At 37.3% G+C, this 27,799-nt stretch overlaps 1 protein-coding gene across 4 annotated transcripts in view; it reads left to right on the top strand.

Annotated features, from left to right (window-relative positions):
- Mtm1 (myotubularin 1) overlaps positions 1 to 27,799 on the top strand; it is a 100,819-nt gene that overhangs the window by 54,647 nt on the left and 18,373 nt on the right. For all 4 annotated transcript variants that reach the window (XM_046453591.2, XM_046453586.2, XM_058582624.1 and 1 more), the window contains 4 exons: positions 12,009 to 12,092; positions 14,184 to 14,333; positions 18,690 to 18,878; positions 22,846 to 23,031. In XM_046453591.2, coding sequence (XP_046309547.1) covers positions 12,009 to 12,092; positions 14,184 to 14,333; positions 18,690 to 18,878; positions 22,846 to 23,031 — 609 coding nt within the window. The remainder of the gene's footprint in view (positions 1 to 12,008; positions 12,093 to 14,183; positions 14,334 to 18,689; positions 18,879 to 22,845; positions 23,032 to 27,799) is intronic.

Genomic DNA, 27,799 nt, shown 5'->3' with positions numbered 1-27,799 from the left:
TCATCTGTAATGGGGATAATAACAGTCCCTATTCCATAGGGTTTTTGTAAGAATTAAATGTAAAGTGCTTATGACACTACCTGCTATGTGATAAGTGCTCAATAAATGTCAGCTGTTCTGTTATTAGCACACCATTTTCCCAGCAGGTAAAAGGAATAAGGATGATTACCTCAATACACTTTCCCCCAAGACTATTAATATAGTAATTGTAATAATATGTGGAACACTTTAAGCCCTTCAAAGGAAAGATGCTACATAAAGATTAGTAGTATTATAAATAAACCACAGGTTGTACTTTGAGAAAGTATTGGTTGAAATTCTTCAATTTCACAGTATTAAGTCCAGAAAGCAACTGAATTAGAAATGGGAAATGTGGGAAGCAGAGCTATATAATGGACAAAATTCTTCACAAATAATTTTCCCTTTTCTCCTTCCATATTTGACTATTCAGGCTTAGTGCTTTCAGGGGAACATGATTTGGTCAAGTTTGTGTTTATGCACTTTGCCTTTTTCTGTGACATTCTGGATTGAGTTCCTTAGTGTTGTAGTATTTCCTGCTCATTATCTTCTACGAGGTGATTATAGTCATGAAGGTGGTGTTTTTGTTTTTGTTTTGGAGGGTGGTACATTTAACCTTTACATGAGGGACCTTGTTCTTGCTGACTTGAATTTCAGGAGAGAAGCAACTGGGTTGCAAGGCCTTTGCTGTGCCAAGTAGTCCTCCAGGGACTGATGGTTTTGCACTGTGTCCCACATCCAAAGGATGGGAGGGAAGTCTTCCACACCTCCGGTGTCTTTGTTGCTTTGCTGAGAAATGGGAAAAATACTGAAGATTGCACTAGCATTTTAAATGAGGCTGAAGGGCTGGAGTTGTGGCTCAGTGGTAGAGCATTTGCCTAGCATAGTGTGAGGCACTGGGTTTGATCCTCAGCACCACATATAAATAAGTAAATAAAATACTGGAAAAAATCTTTAAACAATAAATGAGGCTGAAATTGAGTGGACCATTACTTTTGGGGCTTATTACCAAATAAATAGGTAAATGGAGAATAACTCATTTTCACATGGGAATTGAAATGAGAAGTACCTGCACACACTTCCTTCTTTCCACACAGATGAGGCCTTAAGACTAAAGCATGTCTTAGTTGTCTGCTTTCTTTTGGGTCAGGACTTTTTTCTTAAATAAGCAGTGAACTTGGCTAATTGAAGAACTAATCATGCTTTTGAATGTCTTCCCTTCCTGCCTCCTTCAAGGCTGGGCCCTCCATTCTCTGGCCTCTGCCATGTCCCTCTAAGCCTTTGAACATGATTGGTTCTTCTCCTCACTGCCTGTCTCATGGAGCTCTTGTCTCATTTATCCACAGAAGCATCAGGTCCCTGCCCACCTTCACCCCCACAGAATCCACTCCATAACACATTGGAACCAGATCTCTAGCGCTCCTGCTCCAGGGGAACTATTCTGAATGTCAATTCATACCTTGAAAGTTATAAAACTTTTAGTCCCTTTGTTTTACCCTCTTCAACTGTGCAGTTATTTGACTCTTACCACTCCTTCCTCTCAAAGTTATATCATTTTAATGTTGAGTAGACATCAAAGAACATTTACAAAACATGTAAAATATGAAGAATACTGATTAAAGGAACATCCTTTGACCCCTGTGATGCATGCCGGGTAATTTCTTCTGGTTTTATCTTCTACTACAACTCTAACTGATCTATTGAGTTTTTCATTCCACTATTAAGTTTTTATTTATTTATTTATTTATTTATTTTTCTTACATACATGACAATCCACTATTATGTTTTTATGTTATAAAAGTTGTTTTTGATTCTCTTAGATCTGTATGTCCATTATTTATAAACTCTTAATCTTGACCCTTTTATTTCTTCAAGCATATTAAACAGAGCTTATGGTAGGCATCTGATCAATATAATACCCAATATCTTTATGGCCTTTTCCTACCAAAAAGTGGTGCTTAGTTTCCTGGTATGTTTTTTGATTATCACCTGGAAACTCCTGTTCCTTGGAACTTTATCTGCAGAATACTTACAGGCTGAAATTGAAGGCAGTTTTACTGAAAGAAGATTGGTGTTTTTCTCTGCCAGACATCTTGGGGCACCACCAACTTGGGAAGGTTATAAATTAACTCTCCACTTGATGTTTTGGGGTCCATCCAGGTTTTATGATTTGGGCTATAAAGTACTTAAAGGCTGATTTATGGCTATAAATTCCTGGTGGCAGATAGTGGTAGAGATTTGTTTCCTCTCTTCCTCAACCCCCAAAATTCTAGACAGGTAAGTTCTCTTGGAGCCTCAAGGTGGTTATTTCCCCTTCATCCCTTTCCTGAGTAGTAGCACTTAGGAGGCCAGGCTTCTAATTTGACTCCATCTTTGGGGGGCCTGAGACTTCATGTCCTATCTCTAGTACCCCAAGAGGCCATGAAAACCAGTTCTGTGAGTACCCTGAAGGGGAAAGCCAGTATGTTCTCTTGCTCTCTACATTCCTGCTTCTGGGTGTTTACTCCTCCATCACAGATCCATTAGTGCATTAAAAAAAAAAAAAAAAAAAAAAAAAAAAAAAAAAAAAAAAACTTCTGTTGTATCTAGCACTTCTGAATGTGTTCAGCAGAAGTCTTCAGATACCATTTAGACTATCATATTTCCAGATGCTTCTTCCTCTTTTTTTAAAAAACTTATCTTTCCCTATAGTCTCTGAGACCTTAATCTCATGTTCCTTCTACCTCTCACTTCTTTTTTGGTTCCCCTGCTTCCTTCAAGTTGTGATTTTTTTTTTTTTTAAGAAAAATCTGTGCTTCCACTTGCCCCATCTTACCCCCTCAATAGTCCTTCTCACTCTCATGTCTATAAGCATTGCCTTTCTGAACATGGTTTCCAAATCTATAGCTTCATATTTTTCCATAGCTGCTATGTAACTTTAAGTGACACCAAATGCTTGTTTAAAATGACTCTCTCTTATTCCCCCCAAACTACTCATTTGTTGTTTAGTTACTTTTAATGACATCCTTCAGAGTAGCTCAGATGTCATCAATGTCTCCCTAGGCCTGTTTGTCAGGAAGTAAACCTTGGCACAGTCCCAACATGCTTTTCCTCTCTCACTTGTGACACTTAACTGCCTTCCTTTCAACATGATCCATAGTTTTGTCCTCTTTGTCTCTTTCCTTGGAAGCATTTCTAACTCCTTAAAGAGGGTAGCCATGTCTTACTTTTCTTTTTCTCCACTTAATATTTTGTTCATAGTTTGCAGTTGCAGTTAGAGTGCCTGTTCCCAGACAGCCTTGCCAAGGTATTCATTTCCTATTTCTGCTCTAACAACTCACCACAGACTTAGTGGTTCAGTCTCATTTTTCAGTTCTGTAGGTCAGAAATCCAAAATGGGTCTCACTAGTTTAAAATGAAGGTGTTGTCAACAGGGCTGCATTCATTCCAGAGGCTCCAAGGGAGAATCTTCTCCTTTGCCTTTTCCAGCTTCCAGAGGCCACTTGTGTTCCTCGCCCCATCCTCAGAGCCAGCAGTAGTGGGTCTAAGCCTTCTCAACTGAATCACTCTTTGCTTCCATCATCACTTCTTTTCTAACTCTGACTTTTCTGTCTCTGTCTTCCACTTTCAGGACCTTATGATTACATGAGGCACACCCAGCTAATCCAGGGTACTCTCTTCATTTCAATGTAAACTGATAGCAATCTTAATTCCACTTGGAACTTCAATTCTTCTTTGCTATGTGTAGTAACATAACAGGTTCCAGGGATTAGGACCTGGACATCTTTGGGAGGCTGTTATTCTGCCTACTATATCGACTGAATGTTTTTTGTTTGTTTGTTTGTTTTTGTTTTTGTTTTGGTACTGAGATTTAACCCAGGGGTGCTCTGTCACTGAGCCACATCCCTAGCCCTTTTAATTTTTTTTTTTTTAATTTTGAGCCAGGGTCTCACCAAGTTTCTTATGGCCTCAAAATTGCAACCCCCCTGCATCAGCCTCTCAAATCACTGAGAATATAGGCATGTACCCCATATCTGGCTGATTTCTAATTTTTTTTTGATCTTTGACAGTCTAATAGGTGAAAATGTAGATTCATAGTTTTATTTTGTTTTTATCTCATTTGAATAGAATTGAATATCTTTTGGTGTAAACCATTTGTATTTCTATTTCTACATTCTTTGTCTTCTGCCTGTTTTTCTTCAGGGTTTTTGGTATTTTGGGGGGTTAATTTTTCTTGTTAATAAAGATATTCTTTATGATAATAGCTACATTGACTTGTGTGTTGCAAATATTTTTCCATATGGCTTTTGACCATACTCAGTGGTGGTTTTGCTATGAAGAATCTTTGAAATATTTATTTGGTAGAGTTTATTCTGTTAGTGTTGAGGGTCCCAAAGACCACCCAAAGACCAGGTGCATTGAATCACTGGGAAGACTCACAGGATTCAACATACAGTTGAACTCACAGGTAGGGTTTATTACATCAAAAGATGATAGAACAAAACCAGCAAAGGTAAAAAGTACATGTGGCAAAGTCAAGGAGAAATCAGGATTAAACTTCCAGAATTCCTTTTCAGTGGAGTCATTCAAGATGTACTTAATTCTTCTAGGAACAAGTTGTGGCAACATGTTTGAGATGTTGCCAACTAGGAAATCTTGTCAGAAAGTGTCTGGGGTTTCTCTTGGGGGTTAGTTACATAGGCACCCACTGATTTGCACGTAACCTAAATTCCAGACTTCCAGAAGGGAATGCAGGGTTCATCATGAACCACATTGTTTATATGAGCAGCTCAGGCACAGTAAACCACTCTTATCAGAGAATGATGGGAACAGTTCCAAAATCCAGATTCCCAGGTGTCAGCCAAGGGCCAATCATGTAAGCAGGCCCTCCAAAAGAAAGCAGTCTCAGGCCTGTGATGTTATTGCTTATATGCACACTTTTTTTTGTTATAGATTCTGGGTTTTGTATACCAGTTAGGAAAGTCTTCTCCAATCAGAGCTATATAAGAATTCTCTTGTGCTCCTATAGTATTCTGGTTTCTTTTTAAAAATTTAAATATTTTATCAATTTGGAATTTATTCAGAGTTAAAATGTATATATGGACCTCTCTCTTTCTTCTCATGTGTTATGACAACATTTGTTGACTAGTTCACTAATATAAAATACACCTGTATTTCACACACAATTCCTCTGCAAATTTGGTCTGATTTCTAAGTGTTTCTCTTCATGCACTATTCCAGCTGTTGAAGTTTTATAAGATGTTATACTGTGTGAGAGGGCAAGCCTTCATTTACAGAAAGCCTTCATTACAATTAAACTCAGGGATCTAGAGTTGATATCTACTGTTTGTCCCCAAGGAATCCCATTTTCCTGGGTGATGTGGCCAAACAGATCAGTGTGGTATAGTGGCACATGGGATGTCATTGGAGTATTAAAGGAAAGCTTAGAGGAGGAAAATTCTGGGAAAAAAATGAGCATTCACTAGGAAGAAATGGTTATGCCAAACTGAAGGAGCAGTCTGTGCAAATGTGAAAAACCAGACTGGACCTGCAAGGGATTTGGTGCCCGGGGCACACATGTTCATGGGGGAAGGAAAGAAATAGTGCAGAGTAAGGCCTGGCCAAAGTTTTCAGAGCTCAACCTGCCTTATCAAGAAGTGTTGCTTTTTTATCTTAAGGTGAAGGGAACCATTTAAGGGTTTTTTGATTGGTTGGTTTCTTTTTGGTACCAGGGGTTGAACCCACATCCCACATCCCCAGCCCTATTAACTGAGAGACTAAGTCTCACTAAGTTCCTTAGGGCCTTGCTAAGTTGCTGAAGCAACTTTAAACTTGAGATCCTCCACCTCACCCTCCTGAATAGCTACTATTACAGACCACTCCTGGCTATTTAAGGATTTTAAGCTAGAATATGACATGATTAGGTTTCTATTTCAAAAAGATTACATAGGCTGCTGTGTGCAGGGGTAGTCTATTAAAGGACAAGAATGGAGGCAGGGAAGAGACCATTTCTGGGGATCTTTGTTAGTCACCTTGCTCTGTGATGAAATGGAACAATTAAAGGAACAGGAGAGACTGGATTTCAGAAAGATCTAGATTGTAAGATCAGTAGAATTTGATGATTGAATATAGTTATGAAAGGGAATGGAGTGATAGAGTCCAGCCTGGATAACCAAGCTGATGGTGGGGCCAGGGACCAAGATGGGAAATATCCCCTTCACATTTGCTGAGCCACAGGTATCTATGGGACAACCAGGTGTACAGATCTAGGAGGTAGGTGACTCCCTAGACCTTGGGTTCTGGAATGGGGAGAGGATTACTTGGAAGGATTGGATGTAATCATTGGCATTTTCATAAATGTAGCCAAAATTGCTAGGAGAGAGAATTACAGTGAGAAGAGGTGCAATGTGCAGACCCTGATAAATGTCAGCCTTAAATGATTACAATTGTAGATGTTTTCAAGTGACATTTCAAATGTACTTTTGTGATTGTGGTCCTTTCATATATACATACGCACGCGCACACACACACATATATATTTTAAAGTAACTGACCAGGAATATTAAACCACTTTGCCCAGGATTATAGATTTTGTCAGTGGTAGAAATAGGATCAGGAGAATTATTTATGCAAATGGAAGTATAAATGATAATTTATGTGCTAGCTTCTTTTGACCTATGAAACTTTTGTCAGATTTTTGGAATAAGTACATCACACTAATGTAAATGACCTTGCTATGTCAAGTCATGTGAAATACTTATACTGAAGGCATTAGCTTGCATTAAGATCTTAGAATTATATTTTGTCAAATTTCAATATCTCCTCAGGTTCTTAAAAATTTTAGCTACCTCAACTTCAATGAAAGTAATTTTTTCTTAGGTTAAATGTTCTTGTTTCTTAAGCATAATCTAAAAGATGAAAATGAGGTAATTATACATTGCTGCACCTTTAAATTGTAGATGGAAGCTTTTCAAAAGGTGAATGTCTCCAATTTGAGAAATTAAGTTAGAAAAAAACTCACATAAATTCTTGCTCAGATATAACAAATATCGATTAGAAAAGAAGTAGTGAGTGTTTCCCTGAAAATTTCAGGTTAGGTATTCAGAGACAAGTTTGTTTGTTCATGAAAAAATGGGTAATATTCCTCTTGAAAATCATGTCCATTGATGAGTAGCTACTATGTGATGGCAACATCCCTTGAAAGAAAACACTTTTAAATGTACATAGCTGATCAGTTTATTCCTCTGAATACTATAAAAATGATTTTCTTCTGAACTGTCTCCCATTTGAAATTATATTGATTTTTTACCGATCTAATTCTCAAACCTCCAGTTCTGTACCCCATACTGCATGTCTTTGAGGAAGGAGCTGTGTGAGATGGAGGAATCCTGAGCTGACAGGATAATCCTGATAGATAGCTCTCCTTGCTCAAAGGCAACTCAGGAATTGTTTGAGATTTAAAGATTCTGCTAAATTCAAAAAACTCCACTGTAGATGTTTAAGCAAATCAGTGCATCTTTATAAAGGTGCTATTTAAAAATAATAGCTAATTAAGTGAAAACTAAAATCTGTTGTCATTTCAGTTTTTTCCCCATAAGATACAACAATGCTAAATGTAGCTAAATAGAAATGACAAGCTATATTCCCTATGTCAGAGCTGTTTTTATCCCTGGTGTGAAATCAGAGATTTTCATCTCAACTTTGTCCTTTAACATTTTTCAAATGTTACATTGTGCTATTTTTAATCAGGGAAAAATGCACATGATTGCTTTTTTAAAGTCTCTATGCATGGTATCTCTACACTAGCCAGTATCATAATTGTTGACATACCCCAACATTAATAGCAAAATAAAGAAAGACCTGCTCACTCAAGGAAGCCAAGGGCTAAGCATTTGAGAACGTGTTTTCTGATGCCAGTTTCCTAGTTTTGATACTGTGTTCTAGTTATAAAAGATGTTTACATTGGGAGAGGCTGGCTGAAGGGTGCATGTGTTCTCCTCATACATTTTTTTGCAACTTCCTGCAAATCTATGATTACTTCAAAATCATTCTAAATATAAGTAAAACAGCATCCCCTAATAGCTTCACTACAGATTCCTAATGGTTCTGGTGTATCCAAGCTCCAGGGCATGGGTAGGTCACCTCCTAGAGATTCTGATTCAGTATGAGTGAGGCAAGGCACAGGCATCCTATGGCATCTTGAAAGAGGGCCCAGGCCTACCCCAGTCCAATTCTGAGGCAGAGCCGTGGGCAAGGAGTAGGCCCTAGAAGGAAGTTGCAAAGGGGACACTGACCATCTACTGATCACCAACACTCAACCCAACACCCTCGCTGTTCTAAGATTTTACTAGGTTGGGGATGAATCATTCCTGAGTTTTCTGTAGGCAGAGAAATGAAATCAGTGCTTGGAGGGTTCATGGGTGGACTTTACCATTACCCACTTGGCAAATAAGACTTCCTGCTTGGTGGCTGGAATGGAAAATGCTCTAGAACCAGCTCTGTCCACGTGAACTGAGGGTCAAAACAGACCCACCCGAGGCTACATCTAGGAACAATTGTTGGAATGTCAACCCATTCATAAAGTACTAAAAACAACCAAAAGCCTTAAAAATGTCTTGTCTGGAAAGAAAATAAATGACAGCTAAAAACCTCAAGACATGTAACTCATTAATTTCAGGTTTGAATAGTTTTCAGACAGGAGCTTTAATTAGGCTTGTCACGAGTCACCACTTGCAGGGAGCTTTGCACTGTTTAATAATGAGGTTCAGATGAATGGATATTGTTAGCCTTGCTTTAATGTTTAATGTTTGTTTTGTTTTTTGTAATAATCCACCTTTATGTTACTCCACTGACAGCTTGTATTTGAAGATTCTTGCTTTGTTCTCTTTTCTGAGTCTTTAAGAAAAAGAGGGAAAATTAAAATATCTGGTACATTTTACTTTAGAAAATCTCAGCATTACTTCTTTGTTAATGCTTGCTTCATTTGAGCCAAGTAGTTTATGGAAAGCCTAGTTTTTAAAGAAAAACCACCATGTAAACCCTAACCAGTAATGCTTTTTTAAAATGGTTTTCTGTAATTAGAAGAGAATTTATTTGGATGGTGGAAATATTGGTTTATGCATCTGGTCTTTTCCATCCTGAGCTCTGATGCAATGTCAGATGTATTGTCATATTATTTCATAATGAGAAATATTTGATATGTGACTCATAAATTTTCCTGAAATAATTGAGGTTCAAGCCTGGCTCTTAGCATGAAGAGTCAACTGGGAGCTGTTTCTGTCACCAAGTTGTAATAGGCATGTTCCAGGGGTAAAGGATGCCAGTTCATTGCCTCCTCTGAACCTCATTCACAGTATGAAGTGTCATTGTACAAGTAATCTCCTGAGAAAGGCCACCTGATACATAGGTACCATAGGGATACTGTCTCATTCTCATGCTAATGACAAAACAATTTAATGTTGCTTGTGCTTAAGTTCTCTTAAGCATATTAAGGACATTATGGAGATAATTTTTATTTGGGCCATATAGCCTTTATCTTCTGATAACAGTTTTGTAAACTTATTGGTAAGTGTCTTACAGGATACAAAAGCATTTTATTATGAGCAATTGAGAAATAGTAATTTACCTTGAAAATACAGCTGGCAAGTTAAAGAATAGTGATACCATTACTATATTTGATGATTTTTCTGGAGAAAACCTTTTATCTAGGCTGTTGATTTAGGAACAGGAATTTTTTTAAAAGGTTGCAATATTCTCTTGAGTTCCATGCCAAAGATGCAAATAACTAAAAGCATAGGAACAAAAAATTTATGTTGAAGTCTTCTAAAGTGAGTGACTGTGTATCCTTATATCTCAAACTATCCGCCATCTACAACTATGTCAACAGCATAGCATTCAGCAGTTCTGAGCATTTACCTGTTCCAGGTACTTACCAGTAGATTATCAAATGTTCAAAGCAAAGATATGTCACCAAGAGAATGCTTAGGTGTGCTCCATAGATTCTGTTTATGAATAAAGAAGCACACCTAATGTTTTAGCGCTATTTTCACCAAGAGTCCCTGAGTTAAACTTCAGTTAACAGGAATATTTTATTTTCCCCAGTGGTGCTGGGTAGTTGAGCATTGCTGTGGACTCGGTATCAGGCGAGGGCCTCAGTGAAGCACACAGCACTCAGGCCTAGCACTGCCCAAGTTGAGACCTGCTCAGGATGCTGCATGCTTGGGAGTGTTTGAGAAGAGAATAGGTTCCAGCATGTTCTTGATCAGTTTTTACCATAAACTTGTCATTCAAATATAGAAAACTTTTGCTGCTAGGTAATGGTTTTCCAGAAAATCCCTGTGACGTAAGGGAGAGGATACTGGTAGGCAAAACAATAGGCTAGCAGAGGAAAGGGAAGGAGATACCTAGAGGAAAAGTACCCAGACCTGGCACATCTAGAGAAAGGGCTTCATTTTGTCATTCATTCATATGTGTGCTGCCTACCAGGGACCAGATACTGTTCTCATTATTGGACATAGAGGAGATGAACAAAGCAAGTGTTTGCTTATGTGGAGCCCATGTTCCACATAAGGGGACAGTGGGGTCCAATAGTAAATAAGTACTTAGATAATAAGTCAAATGGTCATAAGTGATAGGGGAAAGTAAAACAGGGGAAGGATAATAGGGAGTGATCTTGTAAGGGTAGTGTGTTGGTTTTCTATAAGATGTCAGGGAAGTTCATTGATTATGGTCACTCTTGATCAGACATGTGGAAGAATTAAGAGAGTAAGCCATGAGGGAAAAGGATTCCAGGCAGATGGAACAGTGGGTGCCAAGGCCCTGAGACTGGTGCATGCTTGGTCCTTCAAGGGAGTGGCACAGGAAGTCAGTGTGGCTGAAACTGAGTGAGTAAATAGGGTCATGAGCAAAGACAAACCATGTCTTTGGGGGGGTTGGTGGCCAGATGGCACATAGCCACGTCAGCCATTGGAAGGACTTCCACTTTTACTCTAAGCCAGATGGAAAGCCACAGGAGGATTTTGGCAGAGGAATGACTTGATCTGACTTATGACACTGTTACTCTGACCTTAGAGGTATAAAGATAGGCACAGTTAGAGATTATTGTAATAATCCGAGTGAGAGATGGTTTAGGATTAGACCAGGTTGGTAGCTGAGTAGGAACAAGGATGACTCGACAGCTTTTGGCTCAGTCAACTAGAAGGATGGAGCTATCATTGACTGAAATGGGGGAAACTGGGAAGAGCAGGATTGGTAAGGTAGAGTCAAGAATTTGGCTTTGGGTGTGTTAGCTTCAGAATTCCCCAAATGCCTCTGAGGGCAGTCTGGAAGGTTGTGAAGTTGGCACTTGGATAGCCATGTCCAAAGTTCAGAGGGGATGCTGGAGAGCAATAGACAGTGTTCACTAGGGTACAGATGGTATTTGAAACTAGGAAATCCATCAATAGCACCTTGAGAGTGATCATAGAGAGAGAAGTGATGAGAGGTCTGTGTCCTGTCATTTCACAGAGACCAGCACATTGATTCAAAATTCAGTCAGCAGTTAATTAAGAGTTTTCCTAATGTCCTATCTCTCTTTAAATAGCTAACTGTGTGAGTGTACTCTTGAGACAGTTGCACTGTTTAAAATTCTTAAAATTCACTTTGAATTTCATTTTCTTCTATTGCTAATCAATCGCTAATACTCTTTAAAATCAATATGGACATTTTGGTCTGGAAATCTTTTTTTTTTTTTTTTTTTTGAGTAGCATTAAAAAACAAAAGAGCTATTTGCAGCCATAGAAAATTGGGGTTTCAAAAGTAATTGTTACTCAAGATAGAAAGAAATAGTGTAAGCCTGGTCTGAATTTTTCATGGTTGTTTGTTATATATCTCGGTTTTGGTTGTAATTTCATGGTCAACAAATCTGGTGAAATTTATTTTGTGAAAAAATCAAAGGATGTACTATTAATACACTGCTCCTTCACATTGAACATTAAATTCTTTTTATTGTTGTTGCTTTCTGCCTTTTCTAGCCATTATTTGCATTTTTAAATGAAGAGAAGTTTAATGTGGATGGGTGGACTGTTTATAATCCAGTGGAAGAATACAGAAGGCAGGTAAGTTGATAGATTCTGTTATCTGGTATGTCTTGCATCTCAAATATGCATAGTGACACAATGTCATCAGTCATGCCTTCTGAGAACCAATAACATCCTTGCTAAATATCTTTTTAATGGCATGTAGCTCGTTCTGTCACTGTGTAACTTATAAGCTTGTTCCACTGCCACATTCCAACTGTTTCCTTCCCTAAATGAAGAACATCAGTTTTGTGTTGTTTATGAAATGAATTGTATGTTTTGAGTCTAAAAAAATCAAACTTCTATACCTTACTTGGATTCATGTTGCTATGTATTTCTAATTTGGGGAGATTAACTATTACTGGCCATTAGATTTAAATCACATTCATTCTGAACTAAAGATTCAAATGAAGTCGTACTGTCTTCCTATAAGGCTGACTTCCACGAGAACACTGATGAGTAGATATTGTAATTATCATACTGCTCTCCTATATAAACCTCACCTACATGCATGTTTATTTTCTGTAATAAAGAGGTATGATATTACATTGCTGCTGTTCAGGGACAAAGATCTCTCACAGCATTTTCGAGAAGACCGGGAATATATTATGTAACAAGAGCCACAATTTGACCTCTGGTATAACCAAATCTGTAGCTAGGAATTTCACAATGGATTTTTTCATAGTTCTTCTACAAAGCTCTTCACATAATTGGAAAATTTTGTTGAATGAACTTGAAGAATCAGATCAAGCCCCCATGGTATGTTTGAAAAGGCAGTGAATGTAAAACAAAACTGCAGAGCCATAGGCTTGAGAAGACCCTTTAACCACTACTTATCCCACCACGAACCTGGGTTGATTTCCATTTTTTTTATATATTCAGGTGAGGTAGTATGCCCTATTCTTTCCATAGATCAGTTTGAGACTGTTGAGTGTGTGAAAGCTGTGTATACCTCTTATTTAATGATCTCTGTTCTGGACCGGCTACTGAGGTAGAAGGAAGACCATTAAAACATTTTGCATGTTTTGGAGACCTCTTTAACATTAAGTATTAAAATAATTTACCTTATTTCTGGAGCATTATTGACAATATTAAGACTTTTATTTAGTTCAAAGCTTCTAGCTTGGAAAAAAACAGTTCCTGTTTTTAAGATTGCATGCATATATGAACTGTTGAAGATATTTTGTTCTAGACTGCCATTATATTCGATCTTTTTTTCTTATAACTTTCTGATGGGACTTAAAACTCTCTAATTGGACTCAACATCAGACTCAACATCTGTTTGGTCCGTGGTACATAGGGCCAGACCTAAAGAAAAGGTACAATGTCTGTCCCCAAAGCAAACACCCACCTAGCTCACTTTCATGTGTGTATTTGTGCATTTGTGAGTATGGGGAGAGAATATTCCACCACCTCTGCATCTTGTCCATAGTAGACATAATTTTGTTGGGAGATGATAGATGGGAGGTGTCTTCTGAGTCTCCCTATCACATTAGCAGTGTGCTTAAAATGCAGATGACTCTGCTTCTCACACAACCTATATATATATAAAGAGAGCAAATCATCAATCCCAAACAACTTGATTTAAGAAACTCATTGGAGGTGGCGAAATGAGCCTCCCCAGAGGGGTTTTCCTTTACTTCCCCTCTGTGATTTTCTTCATGAGCCCAGCCTCTTTTCTCTTGGGAGCAGACTGAAGCATTCTGTCTGTTTTGAGCAGGGAGAGAAAGTTGCCTGATGTCTTTTCTATCATCAATTAGACAGAGATTAATATTGCATATGGTATTTTCTTTGGGGCAGGGATGCATGGGTGGGTGATGAACTTGGGTTTATCTGTGTTCTCTAAGTAATAATGAATATTTGTCATGAAATAAAGGAAGACCTCAAATTCAAAACAATCTGTATTTACAAAAGATAGTTTAGAATCGTGGAAATCACCAGTGTTTTGTCTTGTGTTCTTACGTTGTCTAGATTATTGATTTGACACCCTTGTTACAATAATAGGTAGGTCATCATCACCTTGTGATCAGAGGCATGTGCACCTAATGCTAGAAAGGAGAAATGAGGTTCAAAGTCAAATCCAGAGATGAAGTCATGCTGTGCTGATTGAGGCTTTTTTTTTTCCTCCAGGGCTTGCCCAATCACCAGTGGAGGATAACTTTTATTAATAAATGTTATGAGCTCTGTGATACTTACCCTGCTCTTTTGGTGGTTCCCTATCGTGCCTCAGATGAAGACCTCAGGAGGGTTGCAACTTTTAGATCCCGAAATCGAATTCCAGTGAGTACTTTGATTAACATTTCTCTCAATGAATGCCTTTTATTCTGTAAGAACAGTAATCAGGTAATTCAGAGAAACACTTTTTTGAAATTTCATTTCATTTAATAATTATCAAGTGCCTTCTGAATGCAAAACACCTTGTCAAACAGGAAAAAGATACAAGACAACACCTGCAAATCAAGGGTTAAAAAGGAACTGAGGTAAAGAGCTCTATGTGGGAGAGGGCACATGAACCAAGTGCTGTGTGGAAGGAAGGAAGGATGTACACAAAGGCTCTTTGTGGTGTCTTCTTTGTAGCACGATACCTGACCTGTCATAGGCTCTTTATAAAAGTCAGATGAATCATGATGGAAAGAACACACTATCTTATGTTGTAGAGTATATAAGTTCAACCTCTTACGTGGTTACTAAGATGAGCTTGTCCTACAGTCAAGTACAGATTATTTGTGTAACACATTATTGAACCTTGTTCACAAAGTTTCCTTTTAGTCCTTAAATATTTATGGATATGTCAGACTCCATTGTACATACATTTTGTTACTAAAAAATTAGAGATTTTTTTCCTCAGTTATTTGTAAGGATCTGTCATAATAAATACATTGGGTTTTGTTTCAAAATAGTAGATTTTTAGAAACAAAGGTTGAAGAAATTAAGATTTAATGTCATCTTGCCTTAAACTATTAATTTTAGACATTCTTGTCCTTAAAAGGATTATTTGTGAGAAACTTTGGTATATTGTCAACCTAAAATGAGTTGTAACTTTTAAAATTCTCTTGATTCTCTGACGATTCATATCTTTGTGTTATATATTATACTTCAAAGTATGTTCTTCAGTTCATTTTATTAGAAATCAGTGCTCATGAAGCTAAGGTTACAGGTTCAGTAGGCTTATGCTCTGCTTGGAAATGTTTTTCTGTGCCAGAACCATAGACCACATCCTAGCTCTAGCCTGTTGTCTTGCTGGTACTTGCTTTTACCCATAGGGACAATCAGGCAAGGGTAATGTGGATTGGTTTTGTCACTTATTCATTCAGTATTTATTGCACATCTACTATATCAAATATTTGTGTGTATGTATCTATGTGCATTTCATGGAGATGGGGCAGGAGAGGAAATGAGACAACTATGCCCAAGCCACTGTGCCTGTTCTGTGATCTTGATCCAGTGGTCCCCATCATAATGAATGAATAGGACTCCACTGCAGAACAAATAAAATCTCCTTTTGTATATAGCCATTTTATTAATTATTCTTACTTTGTGGGTAGTGGCTACCCATTTAATTTTCCTAAAAACAAATATTAAGGCAATGCTGCCCCTCACCTTTACATATTTATAATGCTCTACTATTAAGTATTATTTTACCTGGTAATATGCCCTTTCCGATATTCTTGCTAACTATCTGACTCTTGAATGTAAGTCTCAGAGTTTTCACTCAAAACCTATGTGTCTTTAGTGTGAAATCACTAGTTTTTGGTAGTTCTTTTTTTAATATAATTATTTAATTAATTAATTTATTTTTATGAGGTTTTAAAGATCAAACCCTCGCACATGCTAGTCAAGCCCTCTGCCACTGAGCTATAGCCCCAGCCCTGATAGCTCTTTTTAAAAGCCCATATAAAAATACAAAGTGGTTGAAAAATAGCTTGTTCTTTTGCATATAAATAAGATATAAAGTATAATAAAGTATCAGTGGGTAATGAAATTGTAGAAATGCATTAATTTTTCCATTAGGAATACATATTCCTTTGTTCTCAAACACGTTTGTCTTGATTTTGTGGAAGTCTTTATAGGTAGTACATGTTCATTTCAGACATTTTAGAGGATACTGATAAGCGAAAGGGAGTCTGCCACCTGGTGAGAGCAATGATATTTTGATTATATATACTTCCAGGCTTCCTTCCATGCATTTATTTATTTATCCAAAAAATGGAATTGTCCTATGCTTCATATCTCAATCTATTTGTTCTTCCCAGCAATATCTCCTGATGACCTTTACATAGTGATAAATATGATCTACTCATATTCTAGTATGTAGATGTATTATTTAGTTGGTTTTCAATTGTGAGATACCTAGATTCTTTTTAACTTTTTGCTTCTTAAACAATGCTGTGGTACGTGCTTGAGTTGTGGCTCAGTGGTAGAGCATTTGCCTGGCATGTGTGAGGCACTGGGTTCAATCCTCAGCACCACATAAAACTAAAGAAAGAAAATAAAGGTATTGATTGTGTCTATCTACAACTAAAATTTTAAAAAACATAATGCTGTGGTAAACATCTTTTAGTCACTAAATTTCTGTGTACATTCTTAGTTATCTGTTAATTCAAAATATTAATTTTAATAAGAATAATATAGTATCATACACTTTAACATGACTCATAGTAGGTGATACTGTGGAATGAGCATTATTTGTACCCATTCAACTCTATAATAAGTGTTCTTTAAAAAAAATCTAATCAGAATGCCCCCAAAAGAATTTGTGAGGCAAAACAACTCTGGGGAATGGAATTTCCTAACATTGCACCACAGAGACAAGTGTGATGGGGGGAAGAGCAGGCATTGGCATAGGACAGTGTCATTGCCTTTGACCGAGTTAAATTCAAACTTGGTAAGAGATTTTATCAAATAGTAAATCTCTCAAATATGTAGTAATTTGCTTTTTTAAAGGAGGTCTTATGTCTTTTACATCTCTTGTTACATGGGCTATAGGAGGTAGGCAGGGCAGGGCTCATGTTCGCACTGTAGGTTAGGAGGGGGAGGTTCAGGGCAGGTCAGTGCCTTTCTTGAAGATCCCTGGTCCTGAGCCTCTGCACACTTCTAGGCAGGGGATGCAGTGGTGTCTAAATGGCCTCTAGCATCGTGGAAGGACTTAGCTATTTGTTTCTGAGAATGAATGAATATTATCATCATATAATCTCTCCTCAGAAGTCCATTGTCATAATAAAACATCAATTGTTATGAACATTTATGTTTGCCACTTGCCATCATAGGGAGGCAACTTCAGAAATGTCTTGGTATTTGATTTTATATTAAGTATGCCCAAATGATTATGCTTCTTTTATTCTTGTGTCTGCATTTCATTTTTGGACATGACATTATTAGCTGCTGGCCCTGCCTCTAGAAGCTAATGTTGAGTCTGTGTTTAAACATTGCATACCTTAAGGGCATTACTCCAGTGTTCCCTGTAGCCCTCTGTGTTCACTGATTTTCTTCCCATTTGACCAAAGAGGAGAAAGAAACCAGAGAGGATGTGAGTTAAGTGCCTGAGTTTAGAGCTGGAACATGACCCCAAAGCCCACAAAGCCCACATATTATACTATGCCATACTTCTGCAGTTCTCTGTTTTTATATATACATATACATACATAAATATACATATATATAAATACATATATAAATCTATATGTATGCATGTGTGTATATATGTATAGATACAAATATGTATATACACACATCCATTTATATCTATACATATAATTCCTTTTTAATTGACACATAGTAATTGTACATATTTAGAGGATACAGTGTGACATTTCAATATGTGTGTAGAATGTGATGAGATCAGGCTAATTGGCCTGGCATCTCAGAAATTTATCATTTCTTTGTTCTGGAAACATTTGATATCCTCTCTAGTAGCTATTTTGAAATATTTTACTATTGTCCATTTTATTTATCCTGTGGTCCTAGAGAACATTAGAAATAGGCCTCTCCACTTTCAAGAGATCTACTTCCCTCTGAGCATTCCCAAGCTTAAGTGTACAGCTCAGTAGTTTTCAGGATGTTATGCTATTAACTCTTTTCACGTGTTTCATTTCTCATGCGCTATAAGCTAGGAAGCTGGGCATCAAAAGGGTTAGAGAAATCTTCCAAACTGCATTGTAAAGACTGGCAGCTCTCTTGGCAGTCCAAAATCTTTGCTTCCTTAAGTTTTCTTCTTCCTGCAATTGCAACTGTTGGGGAAATGACCTGTAGATGTGCATTAATATCGTGAGCAACATATTATAACAGAGACTATTTCCTCTGTCACTTATTGCTAAAGTTGTTTCCATATGATAACAAATCTAGTGCAAGCTGTGGAATTAAAATAATATCAGAAGCTTTCTGTTACCTTTAAGTGTAAAACTTTCTTGAGATAAACATGTAACTTCTTGGTGCTGATTAATAAGGGACCAGTCAGATAATTGGTTTGTCTGATTCTGAGTAGTCCTCAGTGTTCAACATGTGTTTCTGGGTACTTACACAGTGAAATTGCAAACAGATTCACTTCTTCATAATGGTTAGTATTTTATTTTTTTCATTTTTAATTATTTTCCTGAGACTTGGTTTCTTGATAGTTTAAACTTTTTGAAATAACCATAGGTGCTGTCATGGATTCATCCAGAAAACAAGACGGTCATTGTGCGTTGCAGTCAGCCTCTTGTTGGTATGAGTGGTAAACGAAATAAAGATGATGAGAAATATCTCGATGTGATCAGGGAAACTAATAGACAGATTTCTAAACTCACAATATATGATGCAAGACCCAGTGTTAATGCAGTGGCCAACAAGGTGAGTGCATTTGATGATATGATGGAAACTTAGCTCACATAGAGTACAGTGTCTTCTTTGAATGGTTTTGCAATGGTATGTCAACACATGAGTTTATTGTTACTTTTAATTTATTTATTTTTTGAGATGGGGTCTTCCTATGTTGTCCAGTGTGGCCTTGGACTCCTGGGCCCAAATGATCCTGCTGCCTCAGCCCCCAATTAGCTGGGACTATAAGCCCATGAGTTTAAATTAGTAGTTAAGAAAACTAGTGTTCTTAAATAGAAAATAATATTAATTAAAAGTTTGATTAAAATCAAATGAAAGTGCTGGGGTTGTAGCTCAGTGATAGTGCATTTGTCTAGCATGTGTGAGGCACTGGGTTCAATCCTCAGCACCACATAAAAACAAGTAAATTAAATAAAGGTATTGTGTCCATCTACAACCGTGTGTGTGTGTGTGTGTGTGTGTGTATGTATGTATGTGTAATCAAAGGAAAATAAACTTTAGGTAAATAGGCATGTCTAGAACTATAAACTATAATGAACTTGAGTTTTGTCTTGAATCTCAGCCAAGTTAGAATGTTCTTGGAGCTCTTTGGCTGTGGTCTATCACTCTCATTGTACTAGTGGGGCATCTGTAAGAAATTGTGGAAAGCTGCAATTATTAAAATCATAAATTTGTAGCTTTGTCCAAACTGTACAGACACGTACACTCACACACTCAAATGTACATTCTTATTAATATAATTCAAGTAATGAATAGATCCACACATATGAATTTTCCTGTCACACATACATAGAAGTTTAATATTTTCAAACAAATCTTTGTCAATCTTTTTTTTTTTTTTTTTTTTTTTTTTTTGCCTGCTTAAGCAGAATATGCCAAATGTACTTGAAATTGATTAGGGTCATCATTGAACATCAGTAACTGCCTGTTATTGCCTCAGAAGCTGCTGCATGGTGGAAGGCTGTTTGCTTCTGTACTAAATGGCCCTTTTACCTTTGATTTCTCCTTTTTGTTTTTTTCCTCCTATCATTGCCAGCTGTCACAAATGCTCACAGTGGGCCTGCCCTGAGTTACCCACTCTCATTCTGCCTTTCAGATTTATTGTTTCTCATCAGCTGTAGGCTTAAATTTCATCATCTTTAATACTTTGCTTATTCCAAGGTCATTTATATGGCATCTTCAATTATTCAGAACACACATCAAGAACTTGAAAGCAAAGCAAGTTTTTGATCAGCCCAGATAGATAGAGCAGCTTCCTAAATGGAATCTGTGACATCTTTCTCCACTAGGGTGTGCCAGACTGTGGGTGAGTGTGATGCTCAGCTCTGCATTATTTGCACATGCATCATCTATCCTATACATTTAGTCCTGGGGAGACCCTTCACCCCATATGTACTTTTAGATAAGTGTTACCACAGTTGCTTTTTGTTTAGAAATTATTTTGAACTTATATGTAAAGCAATCAGGAAGTTTAAATAAGTCAATTAGGAATTATAATAAAATATAATATAATATAAATTATAATAAAATTACAAAATATTTAGGAAGTTAAATATAAGTGCCTTCTTGGATTATCCTTAATTTTATATATTACGCTTCTATTAACTTTTATATATAATTAGGTCTGAATACATGTATAAATGCAATATTTCCATGTATTTGGCCTGAAACAGATATTATGTGGCGTTAAAATGAGTGTTTAGAAAGAATATTTTAAGATACTAAAATGTGTGAAATGCATGCTTTCATTATATTAACTCTATGACAACAGAATTCTTGAGTGCCCTTTTAACATTTGGGAAATGAGCCTCTGTTTCTAGTCCTCCTAGGAATGAATGGAAGCAAAATATTAAGGGGAAAGAAACTAAGCCTTAAAGAGCTCTGGATCATTCTTTCAGAAACCACACTTGGGTTCCCCTCCTCCCCAAGCCATATCTGTCCCCTTATTATGTACATCTATAGTAACAGGCCCTTGAACCTTCATACCATTGTACTAGTTAATTTAGGTTGTTTCTTTCTGTCAAAGAAAGGAAAACCAAAGAGAAGGTTTCAAAAGTAACCAGAGTTGGAGAATTTGAACTTTGGGTAACTCAGTCTCTGCTTGACTAATTGATTTTTACCCTTTCTGACTTCTGTTCTCTTTGACCCTAATTGCTCTTCCCTCATGGATATATAGAAATTACAATCCAAGATGTAGCCCCCAACATCACATCATTTTAAATCAAACAAACAAACAAAACTCAGTTGTTGCTAAGATGTAGCACTAAGCCACTTCTATTTTTGTGGCAATACATCATGATGAATTAAAGTGGAAGCATATTACTGTCTCTTTTGTCAGAAGCTTTGGCAATGAGTAAAAAGTGTATTTTTCTTTATTTATTTTTACATAACATTTTCAGTTATTTATGAAAGGAACACTAGTGTCAAGGATCTCTTTGAAAACCACCATAATTATTTAAAAGGCACACGTGCAGAAGAAGCAAGTCCTCTGCTGGGAGGCTGACTTGTGTCATTGTATTACATACTTTCAAAGCTATCAAAACATAGGCCGGCCCCTTCCTCCACACTCTCTCCTGCATTTTACAAAAGTGACTGCCAGGAGGACAGGAGTGCCTCTCCCGACACTCTTCCCTGAGGCCTGGATAACCAAGAGGCCAGGAAGTTGGTCCATTTGTCTTCTTATTTATTAGCTAACAGCTCTTTAAAAACAGCAAGGCAAAGGTTCATTGTCTACTTACTACTGATGCTGCTTAGAGCAAGTGCTAAGGAGATATTTTTGCCTGAATATATTTCCTTACCTAGAGTCTAGAGATCAAAGGCCTCTGGCTGGCTACATAGGTCTCCAGATTGGAAGTTCAAGTGGGAACCTTCCTTCTACTGCAGGAAGCCTTCTCTATAAATACCCAAACTCCAAAACAAAACTGTAGGTTACTTTGTCCCTTCCCAACCTGGATACAAGCTTATATTCCTTCCACTGTCATAAAGAAAAAGAAAAGCCATGTTGTAGTGAAGGCACATTTGTCTGGGGTCTTCCTCTTTCCTCTTTGGCCCTAGGCAGATGTTTCCCTGCTCTCCTCCTAGAAGCAGTCAGAACTTAGCATAATGTTGCTTTCTTTTCAAGTCTCAAAACTTTTTCTTAAAGGGCCTAAGGCCATGTGTCCTATGGCATTTAAAAACATTTAAGCAGAGTACAGCCAGGTTCCTAAACAAAACCACTACTGTTCTTTCTGTCAATGTGGAAAACAGACACTCTTCACCATGCTTTGGAAGTGAACCAAAGCCTCCCCTGACAAGTTAATACTTGCAGGTGCTATGTTAGGTAGTGGCCATCTTGTCACCTCTAGGAACTTTGTGTTATTTGAGATCACACTACATGCAGTGCTCTGTCCTTCATGTTTGCATAGCAGAGAGGTAGTCATGATGTAATAGAAAAGATGCAGCTTTGAAGGTACATTAGACTTAAATTCCACTAGCTTTAAATAGCATCTCTCAGTTTGTTTTCTCATTATTGGCCTGGGTCTGTTTGACTTCAAAGCCTGTCATCTTCCTCTAACTTATCTTGTCCTATGTGGGTACTGTGACACAGCCAGGGGTGCCTGCTGCTACCTCAATTTCACTGCTTCCACCTCCCCAGACGAGTAAGTAATATTATAGCTACAAAGCTGATAAGAGAGGGGAAGGATCTTTCAGAACTTCTTTCCAGATCTAGAAGAACAGCCAGTAATTACAGTGTACTTTGAAGAATTTTGACTCATGAATCCCCAGAAAATTGCTTGCCTTCTGTCTTTTTTTTTCTAACTCAAAGTATGACTAATGTTTAGGCTGACTATTGGTTAGGAAGTCAAGTCACATCAATTATTTATTTAAATTGGAGGGGTTTGTGTTGAGATTTGAAAGAAAAATAACTCTTGAAATAGTTGTGCAACTTACTGATAGAATATAAAACCTAACTTATTGTTTTGTATGTCTTGTTTCATAGGCAACAGGAGGAGGATATGAAAGTGATGATGCATATCATAACATAGAACTTTCCTTCTTAGACATTCATAATATTCATGTTATGCGGGAATCTTTAAAAAAAGTGAAAGACATTGTTTATCCTAATGTAGAAGAATCTCATTGGTTGTCCAGTTTGGAGTCTACTCATTGGTTGGAACATATCAAGGCAAGTATATTTTAAAAATTTGTATATGTAAAATAAAACATTTGTTTAGTGGAACAGGATACATTCCTTATATATTTAAAAACTGAACAGTGAAACTATTCATAGTAGAGGACTTTACATTTGATAGTTTTATGTTTCTTTATAGTTTGCTTACCTAAATTAAAGATTTTATAACATCACTGTAGCTTATTTTTAGAGTTTGGAAAGATGTGTCTTTCAGTCTTGTCAATAGTAAATAGTTCAGTCTGTCATGCAGGCTTATTTAGGAATAACCAGTTTATCATCTAGCCATTATTGGGTATGGCCCCCATGGACCTTCAAAGAAGTAATTTTTTAAAAAATGATCTCAAATTGAATAATTTTAAAGAATTAGTTTTATACTTCTATAAAGTCCAATTCTTCATCATGATACAGCATCAAAGATCATTTTCTCTTTTTTTTTTTTATTGCCAGCGATTGAACCTGAGGCCTTACATATGGTAGGCAAGTGCTCTAGCACTAAGCTACTCCCCCAGCCCTAAAAATCCTCCATTCTTAAAAAGTACTTGAAGCTATCTAAGGGAACTAACACTTGAAGCCATTTAATTCTATTTTAAAAAAGCTTACTTTAAAGAGGTAAAATATTAAGATGAATTGTTCTCTAGTGAAATTATATTTCCTACTTAATAGAAGTTTTTAAAATTTTACCTCTTATACTTTCATTTTTAAAATTTTTTCCTAAAAAATGAATTGCACAAAAATTAATTGTAACAACTAAATGTAATGTGGTGTACGGATGGGATTCTGGAACAAAAAAGGACATTAGGTTCAAAACTAAGAGGATCTGAATAAAATATGAACTTTTAAAATAATAAGTTAATAATAAACTTATTAATAATAAGTTAATAGTGTATTGATATTGGTTCAGTTGTTGTGACAAACATATGATATTATATGATACACTGTAGTTGTAACAACTGTACTATGTCAATAAGACTGGAAATTGGGTTGACTATATGGAAACTATCTTTCTATAGTACTTTCTAAGTTTTCTATACATCTAAAACTATTTATTTATTTATTATTCTACTTTTTTTTTTTTTTGAGATACTAGGGGTCAAACCCAGGGCCCTGCTAGGCAAGGTCTCTATCACTGCGCTACATCACCAGACCCTAAAACTATTCTAAAATTAAAATGTTTATTTTATAAAAGGGTTCATATGGCCAGATGCAGTGTTGCACATGTGTAATTCCAGGAACTCAAGAGGCTGAGAGGAGGGTCACAATTGAAGGCCAGCCTCAGCAATTTAGCAAGGCCCTTAGTGACTTGATATGACCTGTCTGAATTTAAAAAATGAAAAGGGTCTAGGGATGTGGCTCAGTGGTTGAGTGCCCCTGGGTTCAATCCCTGGTACCAAAAAAAAAAAAAAAACATGGAGGTGGGGATCATGTGGTTATTGTTTCAGACCCTGTTAATGGGAACAAGGAGAAGATATATTTCTTGCTTCTAGGGAGGTTCATGTGTGGTTGAGGAGCATAATATTCTACTATTCTAGTGTACCATGTGTTCCACACCAAATGGGCCTTCACATCAAAGTCAATGGAAGGAACAGGCCCTTTGGAATTCAGTGGGACTGGATCTGGTCCTTGAAGAGGAATAGGGGACTGCATCCTAGAAAAAGTAGACAGCCAAATCCAGAAATAGAAATGGCTGAGTTCAAGTTAGCAAGATTGAGGATTTCTATGGATGCAGAGACCTGGTCATGGGCCTTGACTGTCAACATAGAGTGTGGGGAGACTCATGAGGTTTGAGAATAGCAGTGTACTTTAAGAAAATGTTCTGGTAGCTACTTATAGAATAGACAGGAAAGGGAAGAACATGAAGACAGAGAAAACAGAACCATTTCAATAATGCAAAGATAAGGGGTAATGATGACCAGTGCAGGGATGAGGGGACTAGAAAAGGGATAGACACAAGATGTTGCCAAGTGTTTTAGTCAGTTTCCCCCTCCCCCACTGGGACCAAAAGACCTGACAAGAACAATTGGAGGAGGAAAGATATATTAGGGGGCTTACAGTTTCAGAAGTTTCAGTCCATTGCAGATTCTATTCCTTGGGACCTGAAGTAAGGCAGGGCACCATGGTGGAAGAATGTAGAAAAGGAAGGCAGGTCAGGACATGGTACCAGGAGGCAGAGAAAGAGAGACAGCTCTGCTCAACTAGTACTATACACACACACACACACACACACACACACACCCCCCAAAGGCATGCCTGCAAGGACCCACCTCCTTGAGCCACACCCTACTTGCCCACAGTTACCACCAAGTTAAACCCTATCAGGGGATTAAGTCGCTGATTAGATTTAGCTCTCATAACCCAGTCATTTCACCTTTCAACTTTCTTGGATTGTCTCACACATGAGCTTTTGAGGGACACCTGTTATCTAAACCATAACACCAAGGAAGGACTTGTGATTCTCCTAAAGAAATGCAGGACAATGTCAAGAGTGTGAGCCTAGCTGAGAGAATGATGCCACCATTTGCAGATGAAGGATAGTCCTCATCAGGACCTTGGTCGGCATATGTGCATTTGGGGTAGTGGCAGTTATCCCCTGGTGATGTCTAATAGGCAAGTTTTCATGCAAAGTGGAACTCCAAGGTTAAGGCTGACATATTGGTTTGGGAATCAGCTGTGAGGCAGTGTACTCATGTCAAGCCCTTTAGTGTGGAGGCTGAGGAAGAAGATGAATGAGAAGATTAGAATCCTTGTAACAGGGCCTTGATCACATTTGTATTCAGAACAGGGGGTGAGAAGTAGATCTCAGTGTAGGAGGCAAAAGAGAGATACTAGGGAATGAAGAGAGCGTATTGAAATGTCAAGAAAGGACCCAAGAAGAAACAGTGATACTTCAAAGTTTGTTAGGGAGATCCTTGATGACTTTGGAAGTAGACCTGCATAGGTGTCTAGCAGTGGGGTGGGGCAAGAGTTGAAAAATAGTGATAGTGAACATAGACTATTCTTTCAAAAAGCTAGATAGTTGGGGGTTGAGGATCATGTGATTAGGGGAAGGACTTTTCAAATCCCGGGAAGCTTCAGCCTGTTTTGTGGACAAAAGAAAAGATTCACTTTAGGCTTTTTTTTAAGGAAATAATCACACAGATCTGAAAAGATGGTTATACCAGGATGTTTATAGGAATAAAAATAAATAAATAAAAATAAATAAATGAAATAAATGTACTTAAATAAGCAGGAAAACATCTATCTATATAATTAAATACTGTATAACCATTGAAATTATGTAATCTAGTATATAGTACATAAGGAAATGCTCAGTATATAAAAGTGAAAAATGCTTCATAAACCCCAAATAAAGCAAAGATAGGGCTGGACCTGGTGGTACACACCTGTAATCCCAGTGGCTTCGGAGGCTGAGGCAGGAGGATCCCAAGTTTGAGGCCAGCCTCAGCAATTTAGTGAGGCCCTAGACCCTGTCTCAAAAATAAAACGGGCTGGCAATGTGGCTCTGTGGTTAAGTGCCCATGGGTTCAATCCCTGATGCCAAAAATGGGGCAAGGGTATATGTTTGTGTATAGAGAAGTTTAGAAAGGTATCTACCAACATGTAAAAATGTAGTTTTTCAGACTAAAATGATTGTGTTTGTTTTTATTTTCTTTATCCTTTTGTTTGCTCCATTTTTCATGATTACATACCACTTCAGTAAAGAAGGTAGAAAGACTTTTTAAAAAATATTTTTTAGTTGTAGATGGACACAGTACATTTATTTTATTTATTTATTTTTATGTGGTGCTGCAGATTGAACCCAGCTCCTCACACATATTAGGCAAGTTCTCTACCACTGAGCCACAACCCTGCCCTGTAGAAAGACTTTTTAAAAAGAGAAAGTCCAGGTATAGGAGTTATTGGAAAAGTGGGTAAGCTCTACTCTGGTTCAAAGTAGGAACCATTGAACAGCTCAGATGCCTGAGGAAATTAGGTAGAAGGCCATCTGCAAAAGATAAAGGTGGGAAGTTAGGACTTCAGAAATGTGGAAAATGAAAAAGATCCTTGTCAGATTTTATAGTTTTGTCCACACTGAGGAGGATAAAAGAATTTAAAAACTGTCACCGTCCTCTGATGAAATAAGAGGAAATCTGAGGATTCTCGGGAGTCCAGCTGGACATGCGTAACAACATCCAATGCAGTTTCTCTGGCATGTGTATAATATATATAACTGAGATTGAATCCCTTTTATTGTGAGAGAAGTATGTGGGGTGAGAGTTGCCCTCTGAAAATGCTTCTCAACAGCCCCCTTTTCAGAATTACCTCAAATTAAAATTGTAAACACGATTGCATGGAGAATACAATATGCCTAAACAAATGGACTGCACCAGTCGTTTTATAAGCAATGAGTTTTGTACAAGTAATTGATGGCTTCTCATACTTAGGTCCTCTAACCTTTCCTTCTCAGCACTACTTTGTCTACTTATCTCTCATTACTGTTTCTGTAAAAATAATAAAGTTACATTTGTTTTAAAATTCTCTGCATGTCAGATCTTTTACATGGTCTGACTTTTCCTTGAATTAGTTTAAATAAATTAGTAGTTCAGTTTCCTTAAATTAGTTAAAATGACAGCAATATATATCTAAGCATGGCTGTTAGAATTTCGAGAGCTCTATGGCATAAAATCTTAAAAACTCAACTTCATCCAGTCATAGTAGTATACACCTATAATCCCAGCTATTCAGGAGGCTGAAGCAGGAAGATCAGAAGTTCAAGACCAGCAAG

Source organism: Marmota monax, unplaced genomic scaffold (assembly GCF_021218885.2).
Source record: "Marmota monax isolate L192 unplaced genomic scaffold, Marmota_monax_Labrador192_F-V1.1 WCK01_AAM20220418_F8-fsc00142, whole genome shotgun sequence".
NCBI classification, from domain to species: Eukaryota; Metazoa; Chordata; class Mammalia; order Rodentia; family Sciuridae; genus Marmota; species Marmota monax.
Note: the sequence above shows the minus strand (reverse complement) of the source record. Positions and strands in the feature narration are given on the sequence as shown.